Genomic DNA, 22,818 nt, shown 5'->3' on the forward strand with positions numbered 1-22,818 from the left:
TTCGATCGTCGGTATCTTAATACCTAGTTCAATCTCGTTACCGGCAAGTCTCTTTACTCGTTCCGTAATACATCATCTCACAACTAACTCATTAGTTGCAATGCTTGCAAGGCTTATGTGATGTGCATTACCAAGAGGGCCCAGAGATACCTCTCCGACAATCGGAGTGACAAATCCTAATCTCGAAATACGCCAACCCAACATGTACCTTTGGAGACACCTATAGAGCTCCTTTATAATCACCTAGTTACGTTGTGATGTTTGGTAGCACACAAAGTGTTCCTCCGGCAAACGGGAGTTGCATAATCTCATAGTCATAGGAACATGTATAAGTCATGAAGAAAGCAATAGCAACATACTAAACGATCGGGTGCTAAGCTAATGGAATGGGTCATGTCAATCACATCATTCTTCTAATGATGTGATCCCGTTAATCAAATAACAACTCTTTTGTTCTTGGTTAGGAAACATAACCATCTTCGATTAACGAGCTAGTCAAGTAGAGGCATACTAGTGACACTCTGTTTGTCTATGTATTCACACATGTATTATGTTTCCGGTTAATACAATTCTAGCATAAATAATAAAAATTTATCATGATATAAGGAAATAAATAATAACTTTATTATTGCCTCTAGGGCATATTTCCTTCAATAACATCTTGAGTTGCTGGGAAAATGGGTGTGTCACCTAGCAGTGCTTCAAGGACATGTGCTTTCTTGGCAGCTATGAGGATGATCCTCAAGTTACGGACCCAATCCGTATAGTTGCTACCATCGTCTTTCAGCTTGGTTTTCTCTAGGAACGCGTTGAAGTTGAGGGCAACATTAGCGTGGGCCATTTGATGTACAAGACATATTGTAAAGACATTTTAGACTAAGTTCATGATAATTAAGTTCATCTAATCAAATTATTTAATGAACTCCCGCTTAGATAGACATCCCTCTAGTCATCTAAGTGATACATGATCCGAGTCAACTAGGCCATGTCCGATCATCACGTGAGACTGACTAGTCATCATCGGTGAACATCTTCATGTTGATTGTATCTACTATACGACTCATGTTCGACCTTTCGGTCTCTCATGTTCTGAGGCCATGTCTGTACATGCTAGGATTGTCAAGTCAACCTAAGTGTTTTGCATGTGTAAATCTGGCTTACACCCGTTGTATGCGAATGTTAGGATCTATCACACCCGATCATCACGTGGTGCTTCGAAACAACGAACCTTCGCAACGATGCACAGTTAGGGGGAACACATCTCTTGAAATTTTAGTGAGGGATCATCTTATTTATGCTACCATCGTTCTAAGCAAATAAGATGTAAACATGACAAACATCACATGCAAATCATAAAGTGACATGATATGGCCAATATCATCTTGCGCCTTTTGACCTCCATCTTCGAGGCGCGGCATGATCACCTTCGTCACCGGCATGACACCATGATCTCCATCATCATGATCTCCATCATCGTGTCTCCATGAAGTTATCTCCCCAACTATTACTTCTACTACTATGGCTAACGGTTAGCAATGAAGTAAAGTAATTACATGGCGTTTACATTGACTCACATGTCATACAATAAATTAAGACAACTCCTATGGCTCCTGCCGGTTGTCATACTCATCGATATGCAAGTCATGATTCCTATTACAAGAACATGATCAATCTCATACATCACATATATCATTCATCACATCCTTTTGGCCATATCACATCATATAGTATACCCTGCAAAAACAAGTTAGACGTCCTCTAATTGTGTTTGCATGTTTTACGTGGCTGCTATGGGTTTCTAGCAAGAACGCTTCTTACCTACGCAAAAGCCACAACGGTTATATGCCACTTGCTATTTACCCTTCATAAGGACCCTTTTCATCGAATTCGATCCGACTAAAGTGGGAGAGACAGACACCCGCTAGCCACCTTATGCATCAAGTGAATGTCAGTCGGTGGAACCAGTCTCACGTAAGCGTACGTATAAGGCCGGTCCGGGTCGCTTCATCCCACAATGCCGCTGAATCAAGATAAGACAAGTAATAGTAAGCAAATTGAACAAATCATCGCCCACAACTACTTTGTGTTCTACTCGTGTATAGAATATACACATAGAATCTACGCATAGACCTAGCTATGCGTGGCTAAGGAGGAGGTAGAGAAGAGCATGTCCGTCGAGGAATCGGCGGTGGAGTACCAACGCGAGCTCTGGCGTAGCCACTACTACGAGTACTACAACCTTGAGGGCGGCACCGAGGATGAGGACGAGGACGATGACGCGGTCGACTTCAGCCTGGGGGACACGGAGTCCACCAACGACGACATGTCACCAGGACAAGTCATCGACGTCTCATCTTACACCGACGAGGCATAAGGCGGCGCATTGGCGACTTTGTTAAAATTATGCGCACTTAGCCTTTGTTTATAACGCTGGCCTTTTGTTAGAGCAATGTTTAGGTCAACTGGCTCTGTTTAATTACTTAAATTGCTCGATTCAATAAGTGTAGTCTGTGTGATGTAGGCTCTTTTGTGTACCCAAATTAGCAAGCGATGTTAAATTACGCAATGACATGGAAGAGCATAGTACCCAGGGAAATTTCCACCAAAGTTTGAATGATCAAACTCATCGCATGAGCGTAAAGCAGAAGAATCGTTTGCGATGCACACATTTGTTCAAAGTGAATGGTGTCCGGCGGCACCGTGCGCAAATTTCCCCTCACCTTTCGAATTTTTTGGCCTACCGATAAAATATCTAACTCTCCCCATTCCCACCCGCTTTTCTCCCCGACCACAAGTCACATTTCCCTTGTTTCCTCCTTCGTTCCCAAGCTATAGTCGCTTCCTCGCTCTCGTCGTCTCGCATTCGACCACCGCGGTCGCCATGGTATTCTTCAATGACCTCTCCAGCGGTTCCTGCTATGACAACGACTCTTTCACCAACTGGGTATGCCTCTCTCCTCTCTCTCTCTCGGGTTATGATTTGGAATAAAGGATTTTAACCGGCGACCGATTTGAGTCATTTCTTCCTCTTGTAGCTCCCTAGGACTATCACTTGCGATGAATGGAGTGGGTGGCTGAAGATCTACCTGCTCGTTGTCACCATCAATCTCCATGCATGAAGTTAGTTGCGTTTGAATCTGTGGACATTGGGAGGAAGTTTCTGGCATGTGTAGAGAAAGTTAGGCCCACTTTCGTTGTTACAAATCATTTGTTAGATGTGATTCAGACACTATCACTGTGTTATGTTATTCTAGATGTGATTAAGACAATGTCACAGTTTCTACCTAGTATCTAAAAATGTTATCATCTCACCAGCGGTGCCTTGAGAAAATTATTTGGCACTGCTCCAGCAGTTTGTGCAGCCAATTTTGCTCCACACATCCGAGCAGCCAAGCAGTAAACTACTAAAACTTTATGGCATGAAGGAACTAGGCACCGGAGCAACTAGGTGCTCCGGAGTCCGGTTCCTTGAATTTTTCCTCTGGCATCGGCCCAGCAGTGCAGGACACCGGTGCCAAATGTAGCAACAGTTGTTTTGGTACCGATTTTGGCATACATAGTGGACAACCTTAGTGCTATTAGTTCCATGTTACTAAATTTGTGCATGCACACCTGTTAGTATCAATTTGACGTCATCCAAACACTGCCGCTATGATGTTGCAGTTATATTTAGCTTCCTCATAAAATGTTCAATTTGTTATTTATAGTACAGGACTAAGAACTTGTAGCGTTGTTGCAGTCAATTATAACTTGTGATGTTTCTGAATTTTGTTGTTGTCTTAGTAACAATTAATTCATTTGCACATTGATCTTTTTTAGAAGATATGCCATAATTAATGTGTTTCTTCAGTTTTTCAAAATATGTATGTGCTGATTTTCTATGTTGTTAGAAACTCATTTTCCCTATAATTGTTACTGATTTAGTTTTAAATATTGTAGGATGAACATAAGTGTCTTATCTGGAGTGGGTTGATCAAGAGTGGCCATAGTCTTTGAAGATGTGCCTAGCAAAGCTCTGGAGTATGTGTGAGGAAGAGAACATAGATAGCTTAGAGAAAGTGTTGTAAATGCTGAAAAATATTTCAAGATACGAGAGAAAAAGAGGAAGATGAAGAATGAGCTCAGATTTTTTTGTTAGACTTTGCTAAAATTATGTTGGCGAAGGAGGATGCACTTTCCCAGTTGGTCAGTGCAAAACAGGTTCTTACTAAACTTAAAGTAGAGGTCGAGAAGACGAACATGGCTGATCATGCATCTGTCAATTAGGGAAATGAATATATTCTTCTAATATTGTGCTTATGAAGATGAACTAGCTATATGATGTACTGTGATGTTTTCATGTAGTTGTCGTACTGTGATGTTAAAATATATTTATGTGCCTGATATGAAATTGGCAAACAACATATGAAATGTGAATTTGTGTAATACTAGAATTATTAATTGTAAACTAATAAACCTGCTAAATGGGTCATGGAACTTTTAGAAATGGTTCTATCAATAAAAGCGTGTGTGACGGATAACCCAATGTCATACAGTTTTCTTCATCGAATCGTGTGTGATATATTTGAATAAGGCAAACAGTTAATGGAGGCAGAGCATGTGTGATCATTACACCTATCGCACACAAAGCTATACAGCAAATTGTGTGGGATATAGATACGAATGGAAACGTTTGTATGGGATTCACTGTGTGGGATGTGCATACAAACGGAAACGTTTTCTGAGATCCAGAGTTTCAACTTGGCAATGTTGGCCAAGCAATGTTGGAGACTTATTGATAACTATGGTTCTTTGTGTACACAAATGTTAAGAGCAAGGTATTACCCCATAGGAGACATCTTAAATTATCAACTGAAGAAGGGGTCATCTTATGTATGGCAGAGTATTTGGTCCGGCATCCAAACATTCAAGAAGGGATGTATTTGGAGAGTAGGTAATGGAGAAAAGATCAATATTTGGACAGATTGCTGGATTCCGAACAGTACTTCAAAGAAAATTATTACAGTTCGGGGTAACCAAGTACTCACAAAAGTTGGAGAGCTAATTGATCCCATAATGGGAGAGTGGGATGAGATGCTAGTTTGGGAAAATTTCTGGCCAATTGATGCGGATCGCATACTACAGATTGCATTATTTCATGAGACGAAGGATTATGTCGCATCTCATCTCACGAAGAGTGGAGTTTTTTTGGTATGTTCGACTTATTACAAGCAATGGGAAGCAAACTATGATCCAGAGGAGAGTGGGTTGGCTCGTTACTCCACAGCGCCCCATCCAGTTTGGAAGAATTTATGGAATATGAAAGTACCAGCCAAAGTGAAATTTTTCATATAGAGGTGTCTGCACAACGCCATCCCGTGCTACAGTGTTCTTATGAATGGCCACGTCGGAAGGGTTTCTCAGTGCCCTTTCTGTCAAGCCAGGGCGGAAGACATTTTTCATATGTTGTTTAATTGTACTAGATCAAAAGCAGTTTGGGATGCTCTCAGGATCGCACCAGATATCAATTTCGCTAGTATGATTGATCCGTCGGGAGCAGAGCTCATGGAGTTTATCCTATGTGACTTATCTTGTCGGCTATTGTATTCTGGATCGTTGGAGTTGCCGGAGCTCATATCTACAGTGTGTTGGTACTTTTGGTGGCAACAACGGCAATTCGTTCAAGGAGAAGACATTTTGTCTCCGAAAGAATTGCGCCGGCGGCCCTTGCTTTAGCTCTGAATTTTGCTTGTGCAGCGGAGATAAAAAACACGCCTAAAATCAACAGGTGGCCGGTGTTTCTCTCTGGACAACAAATTTTAAATGTTGATGCATCGTTTACCAAGGGTGACTATGCATGCTCATGTGGAGTTGTGATCCGTGATCATCGGGGAAGTTTTATAACGGCATCTACGGCAAGACTGAAACATGTAGCTGATGTGTTCATAGCAGAAGCAGCTGCCTTGCTTGAGCTAGCAAGAAATATGGTATGCTCTAATCTGGTGGTCAGATCGGATAACTGCACGGTGGTGGATGCTATAAACTGCAACGAAGGGTATTCTATGGTGGCGGCGCCGGTTCTTGATGATTGTCGGAGTATTTTACTAGGTTTCGGGAGGGCTAATATTGAGCATTGTAGTAGAAAGACAAATTATGTAGCTCATGAGTTGGCTAGATGGGGACGTGAAAACAACTCTTCTCTTTGGGTTGATGCCCTGCCTAAGTTCATCATAAAAATGTTGGCAGATGATGTAACTATTATTTAATTAATAAAGTAAGCCTTATCATAAAAAAATATGAAAAAGATGAATGCTAATAAAGCTTCCTGGAGAAACTCTTCAAAGAGCTATATTAGTTTGGGCATGGCTACATGTAAGTCGCGTGACTACTAGGACTGTTCGATGAAGATCCTATGGCGCTTGGCCCTTCTTCTTCCCCAGACCGTCGCACGGGCCGCTGGCTGAACCGCCTACGACCACCACTTGTGGCCGCCGGCGCTCCCATGCAACATCGCCGCCTCGCCCTCCCTAAAACCGCCTCCCACCGTCGGTCTTGCTGTCGCCCCCTGGCCATCTCTCTAGCCGTGTTCATGTCCGGGTTTTTTCTCCGACGAAGTTACAAACCACCGCCGTCCTGCCTCCCTCCACCACCGCCGTTCTTTCGCCCCCACCCCTTCCTTAATGTTGGGGCTCCTTCCTTCCTTCGGCCTCCTTGACCCCAAACCGAAGTCAGACGACTGACATTTAGCAAATGTGGATTAGTTTCACCAGCTTTTGTATGCCCTAGCAATCAAGACCTTAATCCAATTATTCCTTGCCCAAAGGTAACGTGAACTATGCCGTTTTTATTCGCCATGGCAACGTGAGCTATGCTCAAGTCACTCAACCTCTCACCACATGCAAAGGTTTGAGAGAAATGCGGGAACAAACTGCGGGCTCATGTGTCCCTGTACAGACGAGCACTCAAGCCGGACCGTCTCCATCCCGCTCAACGAAACGGCTGATGACTCGCACCAGCTCCCTGTCGGCCTCCGAAGCAGGATCCGCGCCGAAAAACCCGTGCTCCTGGCCGGCGAACACGGCGAGCTCCACGTCCTTCCCCATGGCCTTCATCCGCTCCGCGTACTCCACGTTCCTGTCCCTGAAGAGGTCGCGCTCCGCGGCGACGACGAGCATGCGGCCCACGCACGTTGGCTCCAAGCTCGGGCTGCCCGGCCCAAACGGGTTCACCAGCGGGTGGTCCCTGCTCGCTCCGGCGGGCATCCCGAGCCGGAAGAACCGGTCGAACATCTCCCGCGTCAGCCATGCGGTGTCCGGCGTGTCCAGCTCTGACTGCGTCGGCTCAGCCGAGAACAGCCCCGGCATGAGGAGGATGTACCCGGAGATGCTCGCGGCCGGCTCGAGCCCCGACGTGCCGAACCGGACGGCCATGTGGTGCGCCAGGCTGCCGCCGGCGGACACGCCCGAGACGAACACCCGGCGGGAGTCGGCCGAGCCGGCGAGCCACGAGTCGTCGGAGCCGGAGGTGAGCTGGTCGCGGAGCCATAGGAGGGCCGCGGCGGCGTCCTCGTGAGCGGCGGGGAGGCGGTGCTCTGGCGCGAGGCGGTAGTCGAAGGAGAGCACGACGGCGGGAAGCTCGGCGGCCAGGCGGAGGCAGACGGCGTGGTCCTTAGGCAAGGAGTAGGAGCCGAGGCAGAAGCCGCCGCCGTGAAAGTACACAAGCACGGGGTGCTTCCCGCCCTCTCCGTCGTCGGCCACGTCACGACGGTGCGGCCTGTACATGCGCAGCCCGAGGCCGCGGCCGGCGTCGTACACGGCGTCCTTCCACTGGACGCGGCCGTCGTTCACGTCAGCTGGTTGGAGTGGTGGCGGCCGGGAGCGGGCGACGGTGCCGTCGCTGAGCACCTGAAGTGCGCTCCCGAAGTCATCGACAACGTACGGCGCCGCCGCGTCCGCAGGAGAGGAAGACGACATTGATATATCCGTGGCGCCCTCTCTGAATTGTGGGTTTCCTGGTGCATGCGCTCTCTCGCGCGCGCGTAGGATGGCAATGGCCAATTTGGATTGACTAATAATCGATGGAGCTCTGCCGTAGGATTTATAATGTAGAGTAGCACTGTAGGTACATTGGTCTTTTCACACATTAAAAAATAGTTAATTATTAATATTATTATTATGAGAATATGCTTTTTTTCGAGAAAACTTTTAATCTATTCATCTTCTATCATGGCAGTACAACGAACACTAGAAATAATAAAAGTTACATCCAGATCCGTAGACCACCTAACGACGACTACAATCACTGAAACGAGGCGAAGGCGCGCTGCCTCATCACCCCTCCCTCGCCGGAGTCGGGCACAACTTGTTGTAGTAGACAGTCGGGAAGTCGTCGTGCTAAGGCCCCGTAAGACCAACGCACCAGAACAACAACCATCGCTGATGAAGAATAACGTAGATCGAAAGGATCCAACCTGAAGACGCACAAATATAGACGAACCACAACCAGATCCGAGCAAATCCACCGAGGATAAATCCGCCGGAGACACACCTCCACACGCCCACCAATGATACTAGACGCACTACCGGAACGGGGACTAGGCGGGAAGACCTTTATTCCATCTTCAGAGAGCCGTCGCCGCCGTCTCGTCTTCCTGAGTAGGACATAAACCCTAACAAATCTTGAAGGAACCACTAACAACGGAACCCTCCCGTCGGCCCTTGCCAGGATCCACCGCGCCCCCATGGCCCTAAGGCCATCGGAGACGAGGCGGACCTGCAGCGAAGCCGGCGAGAGGCACGAACCCTAGCTTTTCTTGGAAGAGGAGGCGGGGGCTGGAAAGAGTTCCTGCGTTTATTATGCCAACTTTTATGAGAATATGCTTTTAGTCATATTAATTCAGGCCATCAAATTTGCATGAAGTTTATGTTAGAATTATGTGTCCTGCAACTATATTCAATTAACCTGAAATTGTTAAATATTCGGAATATCTTATTATGGAATTATACATGTATTTGTACATGGAATTGTTTCACATGTTCAGCATGGAATTGTTACTTGCTGGAACATACTTAAGTTTTATATATACTTAAGAAAGCTGGTCGATTATCGGTGGAATACAATATATTATTTATATTGGAAAGACTACCCGGGTACACTGATGATTGGAAGGAGCTAGATCGTATAATTAGATTACAGCCCTAATGTTGATCTACATAATTAGAGGAATTTACACTCTATTATGACGCGTTGCTCACAAGCGCGTGCTCCGGGGACAAAACGGGTAGAATCCGTTAAACAGACAAATATGATCGTGGTTGGTAATTTGATCTGGACTCTATCCCGGAAACTAGTGGAAAAGACTAGGAATTTTATATTTGTATAAGAGGTGGACTCTTTGAAACGACAATATAAAAAGGTCCCTGCCCCCTAGCCTTATATATGCGAATTGTGAGCAGCATCACGGATAAGCGCAGAGGAATTAGAGATAGACCGAAAACCCTAAATTTCTAACATCGGTATCCTGAGCAAGGTTCGGCCGCCGTCGGTTGAGCTCTAACCCGCTGCGCACTCTCCCGCCGGTCGCCGACACAATCCCATGTTTACCAGCATGTCGCCGCCTGAAGCGTCAACTCCATCGACTACGTACTGCGATGTGCGCACATGGAGGCTCCAATCTGCGCGTCGATGAGGGGTAAAATCAAGCGGCTGGGACTGCTGGCGCGTGCCCGAGAAATAGTTCACGTAGTCTCCTGCTACTGCTTGTTCGTGGATCAATCACACGCGCGACTTGATCTTGCATGCACATCGGAACATTGCTCAAGGAACTCCAGCTATCTCGCCGGAGGAAAATTGTCGCACATGGAAGGGAGCCACATGCAAAGGAAACTCAGTTTGACACGTACGTGGAATCCAGGATATATACTACTACTTCGGCAGGACAAATTTCGTGGCACGCGGAAGGAGATGGTCGGGTTGAATTTGATGAAGATGCTAAAAAAAGGATTATGGTCATCCTGCTGCAGAACCGTGCGTCCGTATGTGTGCTCATCTGGACGTAAGGACAAAGTTGTGGCAGGCTATTTCTACTTTATGCATGGATCAAGGAAAGGCCGCCATCGCTCCGCTCATATCTGCCTTGATGGTTCGCTGCCATCTTCCGTAGCGGGATCGATCAAGTATCTGCCGATTGCCATGGGTGTTTCAGTGGCAGTCAACAGTCAACACCAAATCAATCGCTGGAGGGTTTCACAGGGCTTCACCCAATCTGGAAAAGTGGAAATAGATGAACCAATTGTTATTTGGTGCATGGATCGACAAAGACTAGTACTACTCTCGAGTAGTACTCCACTACAACTTGCTGGCTGTTTTTTTTTCACAAATCTGGACGGGCGCGTGATTGACAAGATGGAAGAACCTGGTGCTAGTTTCTACAGGATTTTTTTTCTGGATACAGGCAAGCTGTTGGTGAGGCATGTCAACACGCAGGACCGCGTACACTGGTACTACCTTGGCGGCTAACTACTACCGCTTCCGTTGCTGTTGCTCGATGTCCAAGGCAGTGCATGTGTTGCTGAACCTTCACTACTGCCGCTTGTACTTCGACTGTTTTTTTTTTTGGCTGGTCGGAGGAATCTACATGGACTCCGCGCACCTGTGCACACATGCTGTCAGGGAAGGAATACTCTTGCATCGTTTAATTGATTTATTTATTACATCATTATTTAATGTTCTAACTTGTTTGGTTGCTAATCCACTACATGTAAGCGACCACGAGGAAAGTACATATCCTTGGAAGACATTTAGGAGGACTCTGAATCATGAATGCGTGGAAGGATTGCACCAAGCAAATGATTTACACACTGAAATTGCTATGGTGGAAATAATGTCCGGAAAATTACACATAACCTAGAAAGGGATTTATTAGAAGAACAAGTATTATTATTGAGCATCACTTGTTTGTGGAGGAAGATGAGAGTCACACCCAGGACAAGGAATTTTTTTCTTCATTTGTCGGTATGCCTAATTGTAATATTTGCACTACATCTATTTATTTGGGGCTATTTTTTTCAAATATAAATGGATTTTGGCTATGTCTTATTGCTGGAATACAATAGCAATTTTGTTGGCATGCTAACAATTCCAAAGGAAATATATATGTTTGTGTGCTTAGTCATTGCTGCTAAATCTTATAGACTTTGGGATTGGAAACCATGTCATTAAACTCCCTTGTGGAGGAACACCAATACTATTATAGGACACTTGTTCAACTTCAGTGAGAAGGTATTTGATTTATTGTTCTATCTTGGAATCTATTGACTATGTCATACTATTTGGAAAAGGAAGAGTGGAAAATATTGCTCAATGGCAAAATTAATGCATTACGGTTTTTCACACAATGGTCTATCTTTCTTGATATCCGTTGGAAGTTGGCAAACAAAATTGTTTATATTTGGCAAAGATAACTCCATATGGAGGAATACCAACAATGGGAACACATGCTTGGAATCGTACTATCTACATCATCAATGACTTGGTCACATATCTTGGAACTAAATGAATTGGCTTATTGATTATGGAATTCTAGACTTTAGTGGGAGGACTATGGTATCTTGTGAAGCATATATGATGGTATTTTCGGTTTATATACACCTTTTCTGAAGGTGGGAAAAGAAAAGGCTTCATATCATTATTTACTTTGGTAACCTTATGGTATCTTTCTTTGCACTCCCACTAGAGGTCGGGTTATTTATTTTTATCTCATCATTGATTATTGCACTTGATATGGTTATGTTTATACCATTTCAAAATACAAGTTGGAATGTTTTTATTGTGCTTGACACATGTTATACTGAAGTGGAAAATCAGTTGATTAAATAATATCATAGTTTTAACAACTGATTGGTGGGGGAATTACACTTCACGAATATATCATTTGTATGTAAAGAGCATGGAACTATTCACCATTGTAATATACCGTACACTCCACAAATGAATGGAGGAATTGACTGTCTTGTATACTCCCTTGTTTCTTTGGAAATAAGCATTGCATACTATCATTTATTGATATCATTCTCCATCTAGTACAGTCACTTGACTGGAAGGAAATCTTCTATTTTTGACATGAAATTCTCAGTTATTACAAAGCGCACACCTGGAAATTTTTATGGTTATTCTAGTGGATCAAAGGATGTTTCCTTAGTTATCTGGAAAAAGAATACTGGTGGAAAATAGGAACACAATCATTTTTATGATCTGGGTGGAATTATTGACAGTCATACTAGAATATAATCTTGATCCCATGGAAACTACAAGTGACACTCCCAACATGACATGCTTAGGATAAGTGGGAGGAATAAGCTTGGAATATCATGTCTGGATAATTGTTATGTGTTGTTGGCGGATGTCACTCTAAAATTTTAGAGGAATCACTACATTCTCTTAAAGTTTTTTTAAATCAATATCAACTATGGGTGGAAGAATTGCGGGAAGGAATAAACTCAAATGAGGAAGATCATAGTTTGGGAACTTAATATCATACCAAATAACCACAAATATTTTTTTTGTAAGGATAATTGGCTCAGTGGAATATTATAATACCGCTCTTGTTATTCAATTATTCACACAGAGGGAAATATACTTTGTGGAAACTCTCTCTCCTGGAATTTTGGGAAAGAGGAACTAAAGACGCTAATTGAGTATATTAATGTATGGTCTTATAACAAGCTTCACATCAATGGAATAGAACGTCATATGGTTTTCTAAATGAATCACATTGATGGAAGTGAAAGCTTGGTCATCTTTTAACTTTCGTATGAAAGGAACATTTGAAGCATCCTATGTTTTACGAGTGGAAATACATAGAAAATATTTTGAAGTGTTTCTCTATGGAAAATTGCAAATCTATTAAAATACCTTTGGTAAAGGGAATCACACTCGGTGAGGAATTATATTTGAACTCCTGAGGGAAAATGGAATAATAAATGGTACATGAATTGATATGTATCTTGATGACGATACCTTAGCTATCGGAATTTATCCTGCATTCAAGCAGTGGAAGGAAAGACGAGCAGCTAAGGGAATCTCACACATCATATAAGATTATGGAAAGTGCATCACAACCTGTCACTTGTTCTGAAATTTATATTGAAGGTAAACACATCGAGGAAACTATTACTCTATCTACAGGATGAGAAATAAGTCCAGGTACGCACATTCAATTTTTTTTGTAGTACTAATATGATGCAGGTTCACGGACCAAAGTCAGGAATTTCTTTCAACACATGGTTAATTATGGAACTTCATTTACTAATTGGATTTGATATTTATGTGGTTTTGAAAATTTATTCAACATAGTTATCTTATACTTGACTCGATGTGGAATTAATCATATTATTATATATGTGGTGGAAAATAATTGATGCTGAATTTCACTTGAGGAAACAAAATACTCAAGGTGCCTATAAAGGTGGAATTACACTCGAGGCGCCGAGGACAGCTATGCTGAAATAATTAGGCGGAAACTAAAGGTCTCTAGTGATCTTAAGTGTCACACCAAGGAAACATATTGAAGGGAAGTATCACCATATATATATTTGTGGGTTTTCAACGTAGAGTTAATATGATTGTTGATCCCCTTGACTAAGCCTCTTAATCAGGAGGTATTTGGCAAGCATGTTAAGGCTATGGGTTTACGAATATTTGAATGATCGTTTTGAACAAGTGGGAGATGTTAGAATTATGTGTCCTGCAATAATATTCAATTAACCTGGAATTGTTAAATATTCGAAATACCTCATTATGGAATTATACATGTATTCGTACATGGAATTGTTTTACATGTTCAGCATGGAATTGTTACTTGCTGGAACATACTTAAGTTTTATATATACTTAAGGAAGCTGGTCGATTATCGGTGGAATACAATATACTATTTATATTGGAAAGACTACCCGGGTACACTGATGATTGGAAGGAGCTAGATCGTATAATTAGATTACAGCCTTAATGTTGATCTACATAATTAGAGGAATTTACACTCTATTATGACGCGTTGCTCACAAGCGCATGCTCCGGGGACAAAACGGGTAAAATCCGTTAAACAGACAAATATGATCGTGGTTGGTAATTTGATCTGGACTCTATCCCGGAAACTAGTGGAAAAGACTAGGAATCTTATATTTGTATAAGAGGTGGACTCTTTGGAACGACAATATAAGAAGGTGCCTACTCTCTAGCCTCATATATGCGAATTGTGAGCGGTACCACGGATAAACACAGAGGAATTAGGGGTAGACCGAAAATCCTAAATTTCTAACAGTTTATGCTTTGATTCCATTTATTAAATTTTAATGTGTCAACTACGAGCATCTTCCGAGAAAAAAAAGCTATGGGCATCCATCCAATCTAGCTGGTATGCGTGATTCTTTTCTTTCCATGTGTTTCATACCTTGGTTGCGCTCTTTTTGGCCATACATGTACTGAAATATCAATCAATCTCTCTCTGTGGATAGGAATGGCCAATGTCGACGACTAATCAATGGAGCTCTACCTTAGGATTTATAATTTAGCATTGTAGATACATTTTTCCTTTCACACGTTAAAAGAAGTGGTTAATTATTAATGTTGACCCTGCAATTTTTTATATTAATTTTGAATATATGCTTTTCAATCATATTAATTCACGCCATCCATTTGCATGAAGTTTATGCTACGATTCCATTTGAATTTTAAGTGTGTCAAGTATAAGCTTCTCCGAGGAAAAAAAAAGATATGGCATCTAACCAATTTAGTCGGCATGGGTGATTCTTTTTTTTTCGCGCATGTTTCAGACCCATGTCAAACTCTCTTTGGGCATACATGCAGTGAAATATCAATCTCTACTAATAAGTGAAGTAGCACTGTAGGCACATTGGTCTTTTTCACATATTAAAAAGTGTTTAATTATTAATGTTGGATGCATGCTTTTCTTTTTCTTTTTTTGCGAGAGAAATTTCCAATCTATTCATCAACCATGACAGTACAGAGAACATAAGAGGTAATAAAAATTACAACCAGATCTATGGACCACCTAGCGACGACTACAAGCACTGAAGCGAGCCGAAGGCACGCCGTCGTCATCGCCCCTCCATCATCGAAGTCGGGCAAACCTTGTTGTAGTAGACAGTCAGAAAGTCGTCATGCTAAGGCCTCAAAGGACCAGCACACCAGAGCAGCAACCATCGCTGATGAAGAGAGTTGTAGATTGGAAAAATCAAGCCTGAAACCACACGAACAGAGACGAACAAAAATTGGATCCAAATAGATCCATCGAAGATCAGTACCAATCGAATCCCATGAGATCCGACGAAGACACACCTCCACACATCCTCTGACGACGCTATTTGCACCATTCAATTTGTGTGAATCTTATTCTTTAATTCCATTTAAATTCATATTTGTCCGGAGAAGAGGAGGGCCACATTAATATATATGTGGCGCCCTCTCTGAATTGTATACAGGTTTCCTGGTGCACGCGCTCTCTTTTGTGCGCTCGTAAGATGGCAAAGGCCAAACATGGATGACTAATCAGTGGAGCTCTACTATAGGATTTTTAATAACGTTGCATTGTACCACATTGGTCTTTTCACACATTAAAAAAGGTTTATTATTAATTTTGAAAATATGCTTTTCAATCAAAGTAATTCACGCCGTCCAATTTGCGTGAAGTTTATGCTTTGATTCCATTTAATTTTAAATGTGTTAACTATGAGCATCTTCCGGGCAAAATAAAAAACTATGGGCATCTAACCAATTTAGCCGGTATGCGTGATTCTTTTTCTTCATGTATTCTAGACCCTTGTCACGCTCTTTTTAGCCATACATGTACTAAAATATCAATCAATCAATCAATCAATCTCTCTACATGTCCCTTTCCCAGGATAGCAATGTCATATGTCGATGACTAATTGATGGAGCTCCACCGTAGGATTTATAATTTAGCATTTTAGGTATGTTTTTCTTTTCACACATTAAAAAGTGGTTAATTATTAATTTTGACCCTGCAAATGTTTATATTAATTTTGAATATATGCTTTTCAATCAGATTAATTAATGCCATCCATTTGCGTGAAGTTTATGCTATGATTCCATTTAAATCTACGTGTGTCAACTATGGGCATCTCCTAAAAAAACTATTGGCATCTAACCAATTTAGCTGGCACGTGTGATTAATATTGGTGTTTCAGACCCGTGTCAAGCTCTCTTTGGGCCACACATGCAGTGAAATATCAAAATATCTCCCTCTCCCCACCTCTCTCTCCCCCTCCCTCCATCTCTCTCTTTCTCTCTCTCTCTCTCTCACACACACACACATGATAGCAAACGACCAATGTCAATGACTAATCATTGGAGTAGCATTGTAGGCACAATGGTCTTTTACATGAAAAAGTGCTTATTATTAATTTCAAATATATGCTTTTCAATTGGATTAATTCACCCATCCAATTGGTGTGAAGCTTATGCTTTGATTCCATTTAAATTTAAATTTGTCAACTATGAGCATCTCCCGGGCAAAAAAGTTGCGGGCACCTAACCAATTTAGCCGGTATGCATGATTGTTTTTTCTGCATGTTCCGGGCCCATGTTGTGTTCTCTTGGGCCATACATGCACTGAAATATCCATCTCTCTCTTAGGATAGCAATGGCCAATGTCGAGGACTAATCAATGGAACTCTATCGTAGAATTTATAATAGAGTATTGTAGGCAGATTGGTCTTTTCACATATTGAAAAAAAAGTGGCCAATTATTAATTTTGAACATCTGCTATTCAATCAAACAAATCACACCATCCAATTTGCTTGAAGTTTATGTTTTGATTTCATTTAAATTTAAATGTGTCAACTATGAGCATCTCCTGGGGAAAAAGAAACTATTGGGCATCTAACCAATTTAGCCGGTATGTGTGATTTTTTCCACGTGTTTCAGATCTATGTAGCGCTCTCTTTGGCCATATATGCATTGAAATATAAATCGTTGATGACTCATCAATGGAGCCCTGCCGTAGGATTTATAATGTAGCATTGTAGGCACATTGTTCTTTTCTCAAGTTAAGAAAGTGGTTAAATATTAATTTTAAATAGTTGCTTTTCAGTAAGATTAATTCACATCATTCAATTTGTGTGAATTTTATGCTTTTGGTTCCATTTAAATTTAAATGTGTCGACTATGAGCATCTTTCGGGCAAAAAAACTATTGGGCATCTTGATTCTTTTTTCTTTTTGCGTGTTCCCGCCCCTCCTCTCTCTCTCTCTCTCTCCCTGAGGATAGCAATGGCCAATGTCGATGACTAATCAATGGAGCTCTACCGGAGGATTTATAATGTAGGATTGTAAGCACATTGTTCTTTTCACACATTAAAACGGAAAGTGGTTAATTATTATTTTTGAATAGCTGCTTTTCAATCAGATTAATTCACGCACATCCAATTTGCGTGAAGCTCGTGCTTTGGTTCCATTTAAATTTAAATGTGTCAACCATGGGCATCTCTTGGGCAAAAAAAAAGAGCTATGGGCATCTAACAAATTTAGCCGGTATGCATGATTATTTTTTTCGCGTATACCATACCTGTGTCGTGCTCTTTTTGGCAATACATGCACCGAAAAATCGATCATTCTCTAGTTTTAGCTTTTATGGTATCACATCGAAGGTTGCAAAAAGTTTTTGAGAAATCACCGCCGGGCAAAGGCACATTAACAGGTGTAGAAAGGCATGACTGCCGCGAGAAGGTAGCTCCCTTGTTAGCCATCTTCTTAACCCGGTGAGTCTTTTGTGTAAGGTCTTCGATGATGAGGTGCAACCTGATAGAGTTGTGGTGATAGTTGTGGTCGAGAGTCATGGCGTTCCTATAGGCTTAAATCTTTCAAAGGATGTTGAGCAGCACCATTGGCCAAATACCTTCCGAGTGAGGCACCCGACAAACCCATAGGTTATGGAGGTGGAAGGGCAGATGACTGACGATCTCAGGGCGGAACCACTATAGCGTGAGGGTAGTGGTGCACTGCTCATGTGGTTAGATTTCTTGTGATGGAACCAGCCCATCAAGGTTCAAGTTCTAGATATTTTTCTAGATTTATTTCAGCATTTTCAGCGATGTTTGTTCAGTGGAAGGAGACTTTTCTGTCGACTACGATGGCGCCTGTGGTGACTTTGTCAATCTTAAAATATTGTATTGGTTTGGAGATGCTCATAGAAATAATGTGTGTGTGCGCGTTTATAAAGATGAGTATGTGTGTGTGTATGTGGGCATGTATGAGTGATCGGAGTGTTGGACGAATAAGAACCCATGGAGGGTGGAAGGACGAAAGCGGAGAACGACGAGAGAGACGTGGGGGAGCGGGACAGGGAACTTTATATATTTTTTTAGGGACTGTCTATTCTACATCCGATGAAATTTAATTCGCTTTTATTCATATTTTTCAATCAACTAAAGGATGACAAACGTCACATGTCTCGTGTCCTCTATTCCCCTATTCTTTCTGCCCACCAAACTATAAACGGGTCCACACCCTAAACCCGTACAGAAAGCAGCTAAAAGCTAACAAAAGGTGGACTAAGCTAACTACAGGAGGATGAAAAGGATCAAAACTGATGACATCTAACCACACAGCGCCGAATAACACTCTGAGCACTAAAATACTGAGAAATTACAGTTGCTGATGCTGTGAATCAACTATACAAAGGGCTAAAATACCACTAATAATTATAGTGTAAAAACCACGGAAAATGCACAGTAATCCACTAAAAATCCATTGCAATTCCACTAAAAATGCCACTTGCAAATACAGAGCAAAAATCCACTAAAAATACAATGTAAACCCACTAAGATTTACACTGTAAATTCCACTGCAATTCCACTAATAATTACAGTGTAAAAACCACTGCAAATGCACAGTAATTCCACTAAAAATGCCACTTGCAAATACAGAGCAAAAATCAACTAAAAATACACTGTAAACCCACTAAGATTTACAGTGTAAATTCCACTGTAATTCCACTAACAATTACAGTGTAAAAACCACTGAAAATGCACCGTAATTCCACTAAAAATACACTGTAATTCCACTAAAAGTACAATGTAATTCCACTAAAAACACACAAAAGAATTACATTACAATTCCACTGAGAAAGTACCAAATTTATCCCTGGAGAAGCGCCACCAGAGAGAGCGATTCATCCATGATCTAGAACACAAACATGGCTGGAGAAGCAAAAAAAAAAAACACGGGTAAACACCACCCCTCCTGTGCATTCATCACATCCTGTCGTTTCTCTCTTGCCGGAACAAATCTGGAAGAAAGAACATACCTGTAGTGGATCATCAACATAGGCTAAGTTAAGCCAAAATCTACACAGATCGAAAATAGGAACAAAATCACGCAAAAGCATGAGCCAAGAGAAACCCTAGGAAGAACTAGGATATGGTCGCATGAACTAGTAGTCTATGATCACAGGAAAACTGAAAACTAGATGCCCAGATCATATTTTTGAATTTGCAGAAATAAACACACAACAGGGATCAAAACATGCTCAGGAAGCTAGCAATTCCATTTTGGGAAAACTAGTTAAAAACATGCAAGGGGGGGGATTGCTCCAGTTGAGAGAAAATATGGCTATTTTCACAGACTTTGGAAACTGAAAGACCAAACACTGTTAAGAGACTTTGATCTGCTAGTTTTAGACACTTTCTACTTGTTCTTAAAAACTACTCTGTACCTGTGATTGAAGGACTGAATTTAAGTAACTTTGGAAGTGTAAACTGCTATGATCTGATGCTTGCTTACACTGAATATTGATAGGCATTAACATAAGCACTAAAAATTGAAATTAACAGAAAAATGACAAACAAAAATCAGGCTAAAAACATTCACGCTAGAAGGCACTCACACTAGTAGCAACAAACAAAACTGATAACATATTTACAGTTCAGAACTGAAAGGACAAATTTGTGACTGTTAGATAAAATTACTGGGACCTTCTTTGCAAAATTACTCTGCGTTTATTTACAGTTCAGAACTGAATACTTGTTTGCATTAAGAGATAATTTACTCAAAATATTGAGTGCAGGTGCCTACAATCGAACCAAATGCAATGAAATGTAGCATCAAAGGACAGGCGATGTACCTCAAGAAAGATGAAGTTGATTTCCTTAACATATGGCTATCTAATAGCAGAAAACAATCCTGAAAACAAAAAACATTATCAAAAACATGCTTTCTCTAACTAGTTTCCTGACAAATAACAAAGTGGATCATACTCTTTTACTGAGCTACTTCAGGCGCAAATGATGTACAAGGCGTAGCTGCATTGCAAAAATACATAGAAAACTAAAATAGAGAAAATCTACCGACACTATTCATCGGCTAATGATATAACATTGATTTTACTTTGTGCAGCAACAATACGTGGAGCCTGAGCCTGACATGACAAACTACATGGAATGGCATAGTACTGACCAGAACAATGAATTCAAATATGCAGAAACACCTCCTAACACCAACGGGGAAGGGAAAAACGGTAAGCATACAAAGCATACAATAAAACTCGAACCTAGCAACTGTAGGTACACAAAATAAAGCAATTATATTGTGTTGCTTGCAGGCACAAAAATGATCTAATTACATTTGAAGTGGGTGCAGGGGCATATAATAAAAATCACAGTAAAATATAGCTGTAACATTTAAACCTACTTCAATTAGAATTGTATTACAGAAGATTAACTAAAGAGCCTAACAAATAAAAAACTATCCAAAACACGCTGGAAAAAAACAAACAGAAACTAACATTAGCATCAAGCAAGAATACATACATAACTGGTAAAAACTAATTTACTCCAAATTACACTACAATACAGCTAAAATTACACCAACGAATGCACTGTGAATTCATATACAAGCCACAATAAAAATAAACATTACAAGAAACTAAGAAATGGTGGAGAAAATCATGACACAACGACATGCTCAGGACAATGTACTATCCGCACCAACGGGGACAACGAAAACACAAAGCAACTGAATCTCTAGTTCCTAAAATGACATATCCAAACTTGAGAAAATCAAAGCACACATACAGGGCAGAGCGATCTTACATCAAGCTACAACTGAAGGATGCAAAATCCAACGCCGAACTAGCGCATGTAGCTAAAAAAGGGGAAAAGCATGAACACTTACATGCTAAAAATGGGAATTACATACCAAATCCACTAAGAATTACAGTGTAAATTCACTAAGAATTACACTGTAAACCCCCTAGGAATTACACTATAGAATCTACTAGGAATTACACTGTAAAATCCAGTGAGAACTACAGTGTAAATCCATTGGGAATTAGAGTGAAAATCCGTTGAGAATTACAGTGTGAATCCACTAGGATTACTAGATTACATTCAAAAAGATTAGATGCAATCACTGTTGTTACACTATAGTAATTACACTAAAAAGATAAAGTAATTACACTACGAAATCCACTAAGAATTACCAGACTACAATAAAAAAGATATCAGATCACATAACGGATATGCCGTTAGTTACAGCGGCACCAGATAATGAGGACATTCAGTGCAATATCACAGTCCTAATCTCCTTGTTAATTGCGATTTGCAGTTCCAGTAGCAACATAAATACCCAAGTTAGGACAGAGATCACACTTAGTCCCAAAATTGTGATGTTCAGATCCCAAAATGGCCAGACATGACACATTCAGAAGTACAAGAGCACAAAACCTGCCCAACTCACACACCTAGAACAATCAAAACAGATCAAAATGACCATCTGCGCTCACCCAACCTAAACACAAACAAATCCAAAATTTGTACAGAAAAACCCTAATCTGACTCTCACATGGCAGACAGAGTTTAGATGGAAAATTCACTCCTAAACAGTAGATCAATGGAAATTTTATAACATAGAGTAGTAAGTTACAAGGTTAAATTCACATTAAAATTAGATTACAAGTACACTGATATTCAGTTGAATGTAGTGTGCTGGAAAAAGTGGAAAAATTCAGAGTAGACCACTGTAACTTACACATTCCTGAAATTACAAGCCAATGGGACAAAACACTCAAAAATTGCAGTGTAAGGTAGACTAATAAAAGACTGAAACTACAGGCCAAATCACCGTTACTTATCTGAAATATTCAGTCCACACCACTGTCCAATTAACTCAAAGTTACAGTCCAAATCACTAACCAAAACACTATAAATTACAGTCCAAATCATTGTTACTTAACTGAAAAAATTAAATCACATCACTGTCCAATTCACAAGTTACAGTCCAAATCACTACCCAAAACACTGAAAATTGAAGTCCAAATCAATGTTACTTAACTGGAAAAATTCAGGACACATCACTGTCCAATTCATTCACAGTTACAGTCCAAATCACTAACCAAAACCACTAAAAATTACAGTCCAAAATCATTGCTACTAAACTGAATAAATTGAGTCCACCAATTACACATCACGAAACTTAACCCACCAATCCCAGCCATCTACATGAAAACACAGACCAGACGAACAACAACCTACCAAACTAGCAGACGCCGAAGGGATAAGTGTACTTCTAGTCTAATTTTAACATGAATATCAGTGATCTACTCAAGGAACAACACAAACCACATACATCTACAAAAAATATCTGCGGGTAACACATGCAACTACCACAAACAACAAGATCCGGCACTCTACACGCGGCTAACAAACAGATCTGGGAATGGCACAAATCGACGAGAATACCGAATCAGAGGAACGGAAGCGCTCGCAGGAAAAAAATAGGAGGCGCGGTGGTGGTGGTGGTGGTGGT

The 22,818-nt window shown here is 41.1% G+C and overlaps 1 protein-coding gene and 1 long non-coding RNA gene across 2 annotated transcripts in view; both read right to left on the bottom strand.

The window, feature by feature from the left end:
- Positions 1–6,786: 6,786 nt before the first annotated feature.
- LOC119288552 (probable carboxylesterase 15) lies at positions 6,787–8,022 on the bottom strand. The gene has a single exon (XM_037568151.1). It carries the CDS (start codon positions 7,950–7,952, stop codon positions 6,942–6,944), a length of 1,011 nt encoding a protein of 336 aa, XP_037424048.1. The 5' UTR covers positions 7,953–8,022; the 3' UTR covers positions 6,787–6,941.
- Positions 8,023–18,850: 10,828 nt separating this feature from the next.
- LOC119284657 overlaps positions 18,851–22,818 on the bottom strand; it is a 4,643-nt gene continuing 675 nt past the window's right edge. Inside the window, exons 2-3 of the long non-coding RNA XR_005139147.1 lie at positions 20,138–20,196; positions 18,851–19,321 (exon numbers count right to left, since the gene is read on the bottom strand). This is a non-coding gene — a long non-coding RNA (uncharacterized LOC119284657). The remainder of the gene's footprint in view (positions 19,322–20,137; positions 20,197–22,818) is intronic.

This window comes from Triticum dicoccoides, chromosome 4A (genome assembly GCF_002162155.2).
Source record: "Triticum dicoccoides isolate Atlit2015 ecotype Zavitan chromosome 4A, WEW_v2.0, whole genome shotgun sequence".
NCBI classification, from domain to species: Eukaryota; Viridiplantae; Streptophyta; class Magnoliopsida; order Poales; family Poaceae; genus Triticum; species Triticum dicoccoides.

Coding starts and splice junctions, on each gene's coding strand:
- LOC119288552 (XM_037568151.1), bottom strand. CDS start 7,952: ATGTCGTCTTCCTCTCCTGCGGACGCGGCGGCGCCGTACGTTGTCGAT.